Genomic DNA, 11,317 nt, shown 5'->3' with positions numbered 1-11,317 from the left:
TGCTCGAGAGATGAGAAAAAAGGAGGAGCATCTTTGCCAAATTATCTTATGCGGAGGTTTAGACAAGCACTTGAGGAGCATTTTTACCAAATTATCTTATGCAGGGGTTTAATTTTGAATGATTGTAAATCTTTGTTAGACTCTAGAACTAATATTTCTGTTAGATGGGTTCATCGTAATGCTACTCTAACTGCTCATATTTTGGCTAAAGAATCTAATAGGCATAATCGTCTCTCTGTTTAGAATGATACCATTTTTGTTTGATGAAATTTTATTAATACAATCAGTAATTTTACTTTAAAAAAAAATACCATTGATATAGAAAAAATAAAATAAAATGTCCAATTCCTCTATTTTCCTTATCTATCTTGTAGGATTTTAAATCTAAAAATATTATAAAATTAATAGATGCAATTAAAATGAAAAAGTTACTTTGGTTTATTTACACCGTCATTGATTTAGTTTGATATTATCTGCATTAAAGTTAAATTAGAGGTTTTGAATGCAATTCTTTTAATCCCCTTATCCCTATTACAATTTGGTAAAAAATTTCAATTAATTTAATAATTTTTACTTTAATTTAATTAACTTTTATTTATAAAAAAGTATATCAATTCTTCAAATATTTAAAGTTAATGTACAAGTTTTAATTCATTAAAATTGGAATATGATCGAAGGACTTAGGAGCGAATTATATATTAACGAGTGTCAAAACTATTAATTTAAAAATTTTTTTTATTTAATTTAAATGATCAATTTGAAATAGAAAAGTAGTTTATAAGATATTTTTATTTATGAAAATATTTTTGTTTTAAAAAAAATAAAAAAAAAATAAAAAATACAAATAAAATTTAAAAATTAATTAATTAATTAAAATTCTCAGTCGAAAGTAATCAAATTGAAGTGTTTTACCATTGATGATAATTGGTTAGAAAAATAATTATGTTATTATCTATTATTTGGTTATAATAGTCAAACACGCGAATCTCATAATTCTTTTTTATGAATAAATTAATCCGCTTTGCACTTAAATTAATTTCTAGTTAACTAATAACTCCACAACTCCAACATGCATGTAGATTTAATTAGTCAACTATATTAAGAGAAAATAATCCAAACTTGATTAATAAAAATACGCGATTTATTTATATCAAATCTATTAATTTTTTAACATAAACTAATATATTAATTGCTACTTGTTATTAATTCAATTAAACAATTACAAATTTAATTAAATTAATAAGTTGTATGTTGTTTTTCAAGGATTCAATAGGTCTCTTAAATTCTCAAGAAAACAACAATGGAGGTGATGTTACTCTAAGGTGGTGTTACTCGAAATAAAAAATTAACAGAAAATAAAAATAATATGAAGAGAATTGAAGTGCATACCCTCACAACTTAAATAAAATCTCAGTTTAATTTAATTTTGAACTGAAAATAATTATTTAACTTCTAAAAGTCATAATAAAATTACAACAATTAAGTAAAAGAAGAAAAAAAAGAAGAAGAAAAGAAGAAGATGGAAAAGAACATGGGCGGCAGCAAGAGAGAAAAAATATGATGTCTTAGGTTTAATTCTAGAAGTTTTTATATAGGCACAAAAGAATAAAATTTAATAGTTTAAAATAAATTCTACTACCCTATTATATCACTATTCTAATCTAATTGAATTTGATTCAACTTAATTCAACTTGAAACTGATATTATTCTTATTTAGATGGCAAAATCTGCTGAGTTGACGCTTTTTGAAACTCTCATTACCTTGGACTACCGGTTTAGTTAAGATTATAACCTCCTAATTTAAAAATTATTTAATTTACCATCTTTTCATTCCTTTTTTTTCAAATTATGCTAAAAATTTATTTAAAATTAAATTTTAAGTAAAATTAAATATTTATATCAAAATTATAATAAAATTATAAAATTAAATAAAGAAAAAATTATGAGTTTTGCTCCTCAATATATGTTTATATTAATAATAATAATAATAAAAAAACAGAAGTTAACTCCATTATCAACCCAACTATATATTTACGCCATGTGGAAGATCTCCTGCAACACAAAATATTCACAGGATCATCTCACTCTCTGTCTTTCCTGAATCTAATTAAGTGTTGAAATGGAATTTTTATTTTCATGTTTAAATTCCATCACAGCAGTAGTTATTGCCATATTTCTCTTCGCCTGCTATATAAGAAGAAGTTTTACAGCCTCCGAGAAACCTCAACCTCCCAAAGCAGCTGGTGCCTGGCCCATAATTGGTCATCTCCCTTTGTTAGCAGCAGGATCCCAAGTTCCCCACATCACTTTGGGAGATTTAGCTGACAAGTGTGGACCAATCTTCACCTTTCAGATTGGGATACACAAAGCCTTGGTGGTGAGCTCTTGGGAAGTGGCCAAGGAAATTTTCACCATAAACGATTTAGCCGCCTCTGACCGCCCTAATTTCACTGCTATAAAGTACCTGGGCTACGATGGTGTTATGTTCGGCTTTGCTCCATATGGAGATTACTGGCGTCAAATGCGCAAGATAGTAAACCTGGAACTATTGTCTAGTCGCCAGATTGAGTTACGTAAGAACGTTATCATGTCTGAAGTTGAAACCTCCATAAAAGAGCTCCACAAGCTTTGGAAGGAGAAGAAGGATGGCTCAAGCCACGTGTTAGTTGATATGAAACAGTGGTTTGGTGATTTAATTCTTAACTTGATTCTTAGAATTGTTGTAGGGAAGAGGCACCTTGATGGTGATAGAAAAGAAGTGGAGCGGCGCCGGAAGGCGATGAGAGATTTTTTTCACTTCTCGGGGTTGTATGTTTTGAGGGATGCAATCCCTTTCCTTGGTTGGCTGGACGTTGGTGGACATGAGAAATGCATTAAAAGAGCTGCTAAAGAGCTGGACGCGCTTGTCAGCGAGTGGTTAGAGGAGCATCGGAAGAAGAGAGATTCCGGTGACTTGGCTGAAAATGAACAAGACTTCATGGATATGATGCTTTCGGTCCTTGAAGATGCTCATTTTGTAGGTCATGATTCTGATACGATCAACAAATCTGCATGCTTGGTGAGTCGTTGTTTCTATTTTTTATCTTTTGGGTAATTTATAAGAAGTCCTGAGATTTGATAATGCATACGTACATATCTCTCATTAAATTTTCAATAATATATTAATTTTTAAATTTAATTTTCACAGGTATAAAAATTAATTTTCATACTTCGTATCATAAAAATTAAAATTATTTACTGTGATAATAAATAAATAAAATGAATAAAACTCGAGAGTTTATGAATAGAAGTGATCGATTTGATTTAAAATCGAATCGAATTGAATAAATCAAAAATTAAAATTTTAGTATTTATAAAAATCGAACCAAACTAATTTTGATTAGAAATTGAATCGAATTGAATCGATCTGATTCAATTCGATTCAATTTGGTTTGATCGATTTGAATTTTTAATAAATTTTTTATTTTTTACACTTTATTTTTAATATTTTAAAATTTAATTAAAATATTTTAACCTTAATATGGTTTAATCTCTCTATATTATTGAAAATAATATACTATTATTACTAATAGATTCAATTTGATTTTTTTTTATTTTGTTCTGATTAAAATTAAATCAAATCGAAATAACTGAAATTTTTGAAATTAAAAATCAAATCAAATCGAAATAAAAAAAAAAACCATACTAAAATTTTAAATTAATTATATTTGATAATTTTTTTGGATTTGAATGAAGTACTGGTGACCCTATTCACCAACCCTTCAAAAATTAAAACAATAACCTTTCAATTTTATATGATTAAAATAATGTATAAAAATAACTTTTTATTATAAAAAATATTAACCACTTAAAAAAATATTTTAATTATTAAAAAATATATAATTTTTAGTTAATAGTCCAACCACAACAATATATATACTTTATTTATAAAAAGATTATTTTATTAAATAAAAAATAAATTTAAAAATAAATTTATTATTAAAAATTTAATAAGTGATTATTTTGTGAATTTTATCAAATTTTAGAAATATCTGTATAACTTTTTTTCATTAATTAAATTTTAGTTGTTACAAGCTCCAATTATTTATTTTCATCCGAGTGCACTAATCAAAATTTCATGCGGCAGAATTTAATTGCAGGAGGTAGCGACACCACTACAGTTACCCTGACATGGATAGTTTCATTACTACTAAACAATAGGCACACGCTGACGAAAGCACAAGAAGAATTAGACATGTTGGTTGGCAGAGAAAGGCTAGTGAATGGATCAGACATTAGCAAATTAAGTTATCTCCAAGCCATAATCAAAGAAGCACTTCGACTATATCCACCAGCTCCGTTGTCAGGACCTCGAGAAATTAGGGAGAGTTGCACCATCAATGGCTACCACGTAAAGAAAGGAACTTGGCTGATTACAAATCTCTGGAAGATCCACAGAGACCCATGCATATGGGCGAATCCATTGGAATTTAAGCCTGAGAGATTTCTTACTAGCCATAAGGACATTGATGTTAGAGGCCAAAATTTCGAGTTAATCCCATTCGGAAGTGGTAGAAGAGCCTGCCCTGGAATATCCTTTGGCCTCCAAATGGTTCACATAACATTGGCTAGCTTTCTACAAGCTTTTGAGATTTCAAATCCCACAAGTGCACCTATTGATATGACTGAGAGTCCAGGGTTAACAAACCTCAAAGCCACCCCACTTGAAATTTTGCTTTCGCCTCGCTTTTCCTTTGAACATCATATGTAATTGGAGTATGTAGTTTCAACCAACAAGTCTTGAAATGAATGGTTTAGCACTCTTAAAAAGAATAAAAGCAAATTAGTCCACTCAATATGGTGACATTTAAGAAGATGATCTAAAACGGTGCATTTAGTACAAGTTCAAAACACACCATTTTAGTTTGTTTAGAGAAATTTTTTTTTTCTTTCCCAATAAACAACTGGCTATTCTAGATCCATCCACTCTTTTGAATATATAGGTATACAAATGAAATAAATCAATTAAGAATTTTGCCAAACACTATTTCTTCTTTTTCTCTCTTTTTTCCCATAAGTTTTTTATGATATCAGAGTTGTTATCATTGCCTAGAGAGCCAAAGACAAACAGGGATTCATTAATAGAAAGAAGAAAGTTCCAATTCAAAATTTTGCAATTCACAAAAAATGACAAAAGGCTGACAGTATGATAATTTCTTGGATACTAAACTCTCTATTAAAGGAAGTTTTGGGCAAAGTAATACACCCTTAATTTTTCAAATTAAAAGGGAGATAAGCTCCTCAACACAAATTAAAATGTTTGTTACAACTTACTTTACTAAGCTTAAAATGTTGTGGGATGAATTAGATTATTTAAGAATCACTCCCACTTGCACTTGTGAATCAGCTAATATTATTAATGAATTGGAAAATGGAGATAAGGTTATACAGTTTCTAATGGGTCTCCTTGATTCCTATGGTCATGTCAAGGACCAAATACTAATCATGGAACCCCTATCCAATATGAACTGAGCCTATTCAATGGTTTTGAGTATTGAAAAGTAAAAGGAGGTGCATAATGGGGAAAATCCTAATTTTAATAACACTGTCATAAGTGTAAGGGGACCTAAAGATACTATGTAGTACAGAAAAAATGAGTTCATAAAAAAGGACAAAGGAAACAGATTTTGTGTTCATTGTCAAATCACAGGTCATACAAAAAAAACATGCTTTAAACTACATGAATATTCTGAGTGGTTCAATGACTACAAAAAAAAACCAAAGAAAAAGTTAATGTTGCAGTCGCAGAATCACCTCTGGATCTCAGTGTAGAATTACAAATGCCATAAACATGGAACATGGGCATTTCAAACTTGATACAGCAAGAAATAATGAAGTATATGAGGAGTTCAAATCAATGTGAATCTGCAAGCTGTGTGGGATTTTCAGGAATTGCTGGTGGAAATCCCAATTACTACTCTCTTACTTCAAATGAAACTATAGGTACTTGGATAGTAGACACTGGAACCACATCACACATGTGTCATGATTTAAAATTATTCTCTTACTACACTAAACCCAAATAGAACCTCACAATTAATCTGCCAGATGGTAGTGCATAGTTTGTTTTGCATGTGGGACTGTCATCCTAAACCCAGAAATTATCCTACATTATGTCTTACATGTCCTTGCTTCAAACAAAACCTCCTGTTTATCAGTAAACTTACACAGAATTCATAAATTTCAGTTTAGTTTCTATCTAATACGTGTCTTTTGCAGAACCTAGTGAGCAAAACTATCATGGCAGTTGCAAGAATGCATGAAGGATTTTATGTGTTGAGCTCTAGATCCTTCCTTAATCAAGAAAACCTCAAACCTACAATCAGTAATCAATTTTCTTTAAACACTCATCCTAAGTTGTATTCCTTATGGCATTCAAGATTTAGCCATGCTTCTAAAAGAAAATTACAGCATATTGATGATCTGAATATCAGTTATGATACTTCTCACATTTATTTTGTTTGTCCCTCGGCTAAACAGGAAAGGATTCACTTTCACAAAAGCCACATCTCAACTAAAGAGTTTTTTTGTTTAGTTTATATAAACCTATGGGGATCATACTCTGTTAAATCAATCACTAGTGCAGTTTACATTTTAACAATTGTGGATGATTTTTCTAGATTTACTTGAACCTATCTTTTAAAAGAAATGATGAATGTTTCACATAATTGTAACAGCCCGGACGTGAACCCCGGCACTGCTGACTGGTCCTCTGTCCGAAATAAACGCGATTACAGTGGAATGATAGGACCTGGATGACAAAACACAAATTTCTTCCTCTCGTTAAGGCAAAGTAAGCCCATAGAATTAAGTGCAAATATGTTAAGTGGAAGAATAGGCTCAGCTACATGTAAATTAGTATTTTTAATATCAAGTACACCCAACCCCACTACTAGCATTGAAAGTACAGAACCCAAGTATATACCACGCCCAGCATTAGATATACATTTAAACTGGGAGGCTAACCAAAAACCAAAATTAACTTTTCTTTTTTTTAACATGCACCATAAGAAGAAGAGTTCATATTTTGTGAGTTTAGTTGGATCTTTTTTTTTCCAAAAAATGTGTAACACAGGAACCTGTGAAGGTATCTAAGGGCAGGGCTCTGAATATCATTAGCTTTAGATTTCTGTTCACACCCAGGGCTATCTCTCGCCTGGCCTCTTGCCACCTCGAGCTTTCCACTGGCGTATGAACAGCTCTTAACATCCCTTCACCCTCACGGGTTCCGGGCAGGATTTGTCCCCTTGGGTTCTCGACGTCGCATCCTTCCCCAAGTGGATTTGGCCCAAATTTCCCTTTGGAAATTAGGTCGCCTCCCCCACTACTCGAACCCTTGACCTCCCACTTTAAGGGAATAGTCTGGTGAGAGTGAGTACCAATTGTTCGCCTTTTTATGTAATAGCCCGGACGTGAACCCCGGCACTGTTACTGTTCACACCCAGGGCTATCCCTCGCCTGGCCTCTTGCCACCTCGGGCTTTCCACTGGCGTATGAACAGCTCTTAACATCCCTTCACCCTCACGGGTTCCGGGCAGGATTTGTCCCCTTGGGTTCTCGACGTCGCATCCTTCCCCAAGTGGATTTGGCCCAAATTTCCCTTTGGAAATTTGGAAATTTGGGCCAAATCCACTTGGGGAAGGATGCGACGTCGAGAACCCAAGGGGACAAATCCTGCCCGAAACCCGTGAGGGTGAAGGGATGTTAAGAGCTGTTCATACGCCAGTGGAAAGCCCGAGGTGGCAAGAGGCCAGGCGAGGGATAGCCCTGGGTGTGAACAGTAACAGTGCCGGGGTTCACGTCCGGGCTGTTACAATAATTCTAAAAGAATTTTTCATCATGATTCAAAACTAATTTGGCAAAAATATCAGAATAATTAGGTCAGACAATGGTACAGAGTTTACAAATCATTTCTGCACACCATTTTTCATAGAAAAAGGGATTTTATATCAGAGAACATACCCCTACACTTCACAGCAAAATGAAGTAGTAGAGAGAAAATACAAACACTTGTTTCAAATTGCAAAAGCTATTATATTTCAATCAGAATTACCAAAATCTTTTTGGTGTGAGTTAATCCTTTTTGCCACACATGTTATTTATTAAATTTGGGTCAGGCCTAACTCACCTCAAAAGCTAGCTCAAGGGGGAGGATTACCTATGGCTCATATAAGGGGCACATTACCTCTTTCCACAACCAATGTGGGATTCAACACACCCCCTTACGCCTAGAATTTTACTAGTGCATGACACATTTATGGGAGTCCAACATCGGATGGAGAGACTCTGATACCATGTTAAATTTGGGTCAGGCCTAACTCACACCAAAAGCTAGCTCAAGGGGGAGGATTGCCTATGACTCATATAAGAGGTACATTACCCCTTTCCACAACCAATGTGGGATTCAACATCATTAATGTTTTGCTAAGCACAATTTTAAATTGAAAAACTCCATTTGAAGCTCTCTTTCAAAAAAAGCCAGCATACTCACAATTTAAAGTTTTTGGATGCTTGTGTTTTACAATAAATACAATACCACACAAGTCCAAGTTTGAGGAAAGAGCTTTTAAAAGTATCTTCTTAGGTTTTGTTCATAGTTCTAAAGCATATAAACTATATGATCTAAAAAATAAAAGAAACTTTACCTCTAGAGATGTGATCTTTTATGAAAATATTTATCCATATCATTCACATGAAAACACATTTTCTAATCCTACACTCATTCTAGAAACAGAGCCTACTGATACAACCTCAGAAACACCACATGAACAAACATCTGAATATTACATTCCAAGCCTAGAGCAAATAACACCAACCACATATAAGAAAAAGCAGCAGGCAAGTTATAAGACCTCAATGGCTAATGATTACACTGCTAAAGTTACAGAAGAAAAATTTATCTTAAGTTCTGCAAAAGACGCTTCACTTTACCCTCCTTGCACCTTCTTCACTGGTTTAATCATGAATACATTAATTTTGTGGTTGCTTGTTTTGAAGCTAGACAGGAAATAATTGGGTAAATGCCATGCAAAATTAGTTGGATACATTAGAAAAACAACAATATATGGATTCTGACTGATTTACCTAAAGGAAAGAAAGCTTTTGCATCTAAATGGGTTTTCAGGGTCAAATACAATCCAGATGGCACTGTAGATAAATACAAAGCAAGGTTGGTGGCAAAAGGGTACAACCAATTGCCTGGGGTTGACTATCATGACAGTTTCTCCCCTGTTGCTATACTGGTGATAGTAAGAGTTCTTTTAGCCATAGCAGCAACCAAAACATAGCAAGTAGATCAAATAGATACAAACAATGTTTATCTCCATGGGCATTGTAATACCCGGCTAGACCCCGGCATCGGAATCCTTACCTTCCGGCGGAATCTCCTTTGAAATCCGGAATTCTCGAATGTCGGAGCCTTCTAGAAGGGTAAAATAAAGGTTTTCTAAAATGTTTTTATATGTTTTTATGGTTTTAATGAAGAAAGAAATTGAGTTTTGAAAGAAAAGATCATGGAGGAAAAGTCCAGGTTCGGCCGCCGAACCTCATGTTCGGCCGCCGAACATGGTGGACTTGCGGAAGCACCTTTGGCCCCCGAAGGTGGTCTGGCCAGCCACTTATAAAAGGCCCCTTTTCCAAAAATGGGCGAGTTTTCTCTCTCTATTTTTGGGCATAGGTGAGATTTCGCCTTTCTTTGGTTGATTTTGTATTTTCCTTAAATCCCTTCAAGTTTTGATGAGTTTTTACTTTGTTTTGAAGATTTTTGAGCTTAGATCAAAGTTTTAAAGCTTGGAGACCCTCGGAGCTCGATTTCTCCCAATCTCCAAGTTTGGATCACCTTTCCTCTCGATCTTCAAGAGGTAAGCGTAGATCCTCACCTCCTTTTATGTTTTAAGTAAGTTTTGAGGAGTTTTAAGGGTTTTAATGCATGTTTAAAGTAGATGTAAAATGTTAGGGTTTATGTTAGTTTTATGAGAAATGTGATGTTTGTTGGGGTTTAGGCTAGTTTTATGCCCCTATATGCTTGAATAAGTGTTTATGCATGCTTTAGAATAGTTGAATGCATGAGGCAGAATCGGGTTCTGCCATTCTGGAGAACCCAGGTTCGGCTGCTGAAGCCATGTTCGGCCGCTGAACCTGCCTGGGGAGGCAGCCTTTGGCCGCCTAAACTGCCCCCGAAAGCAAGAACTTTCGGCTTTGGAGGGGAGTTTCGGCCGCCGAACCTGCCTCCGAAAGTGCCTGAATTTCGGCTCTGGAAGGACTTTCGGCTCTGGAAGGACCTTCGGCCGCCGAACCCTGCCCCCGAAAGTGCTTGACTTTCGGCTCTGTGGAGACCTTCGACTGCCGAACCTGCCGCCGAAAGTCCCCTACCCACCCTTCCTTTGCATGTTTTCTATGCATGTTTTATGATGTTTTAGGAGGGTTTTTGGGGAGATGTTTAGAGTCTTGTTAGAGTTTGTTTGGTCCCTCATTTGAGTCCACCTGTATAGGATAGAACCCGAGGAACCAAGGAGGCCAGCAGTGTTAGTTGTTCCAGCGTCAGCCAGAGGTGAGTAGAACTGAACTATGTTTTAAAGTAAATGAAATTTTTAGCATGTTCATGCATCACGAATGCCATGATATGTACTAGGTTGTTTTGCATTAGAATTCACGAATATGATGCATTGCATAATATGATGTTGATGTGGATGGATATTGGATGACCCATTAGCCCTCGATATGATATGTTATGATACGGTATGAAAGTCCAGTGAGGCCTATTCTACGCCCCTGGCACGATGTGAGAGAAAGACCAGTGAGGCCCATTCTACACCCCTGGCACATTGGATATGTTATGCTATGTTATGTTAAGAGAAAGTCCAGTGAGGCCCATTCTATGCCCCTTGCACAATTGGACTATGTAGAGGGTTATTGGTGACAAGTCCATCCGTGATGTTAATTGTTTGTGATGTGATGCATTTCATGATGACATATGTTTATAAACTGTTTTTACTATTCTGCTCACTAGGCTTTAGTAGCTCACCCCTTTTCCCCTAACCCCCAGGTTGCAGGGCCAGAGATAGCTCAGGAAGTCAGCAAGAGTAAAGGCTATGTTATGTAATAGTCTAGTAGTGGACATGGTATGTAAAATGATGTAATGTAAAATAATGTAATAAGGATTAGTATTGTGCTTGGCCCTAATGTATGGTTAATCCCTGTTGTACATGATCTTTATGTAAATGTTTTAATGATGATATATGTTGAACCAAGGTTGATGTATGTAATGTTGACCCAACTA

At 34.6% G+C, this 11,317-nt stretch overlaps 1 protein-coding gene across 1 annotated transcript; it reads left to right on the top strand.

Annotated features, from left to right (window-relative positions):
- Positions 1-2,073: 2,073 nt before the first annotated feature.
- Positions 2,074-4,860, top strand: LOC110614999 (cytochrome P450 CYP82D47). The gene is made up of 2 exons (XM_021756703.2): positions 2,074-3,058; positions 4,127-4,860. Exons 1-2 carry the CDS (start codon positions 2,120-2,122, stop codon positions 4,748-4,750), a joined length of 1,563 nt encoding a protein of 520 aa, XP_021612395.1. The 5' UTR covers positions 2,074-2,119; the 3' UTR covers positions 4,751-4,860.
- The last annotated feature ends 6,457 nt before the right edge of the window (positions 4,861-11,317 follow it).

Source organism: Manihot esculenta, chromosome 5 (assembly GCF_001659605.2).
Source record: "Manihot esculenta cultivar AM560-2 chromosome 5, M.esculenta_v8, whole genome shotgun sequence".
Classification (NCBI taxonomy): domain Eukaryota; kingdom Viridiplantae; phylum Streptophyta; class Magnoliopsida; order Malpighiales; family Euphorbiaceae; genus Manihot; species Manihot esculenta.
The sequence above is the reverse complement of the archived record's forward strand: the minus strand, read 5'-3'. Positions and strand labels throughout refer to the sequence as shown.

Bases quoted from the DNA above. Each gene is read 5' to 3' on its own strand.
- LOC110614999 (XM_021756703.2), top strand. From the start codon at position 2,120: ATGGAATTTTTATTTTCATGTTTAAATTCCATCACAGCAGTAGTTATT. The intron at 3,059-4,126 runs GTGAGTCGTTGT...TTCATGCGGCAG, and splicing joins TCAACAAATCTGCATGCTTG to AATTTAATTGCAGGAGGTAG.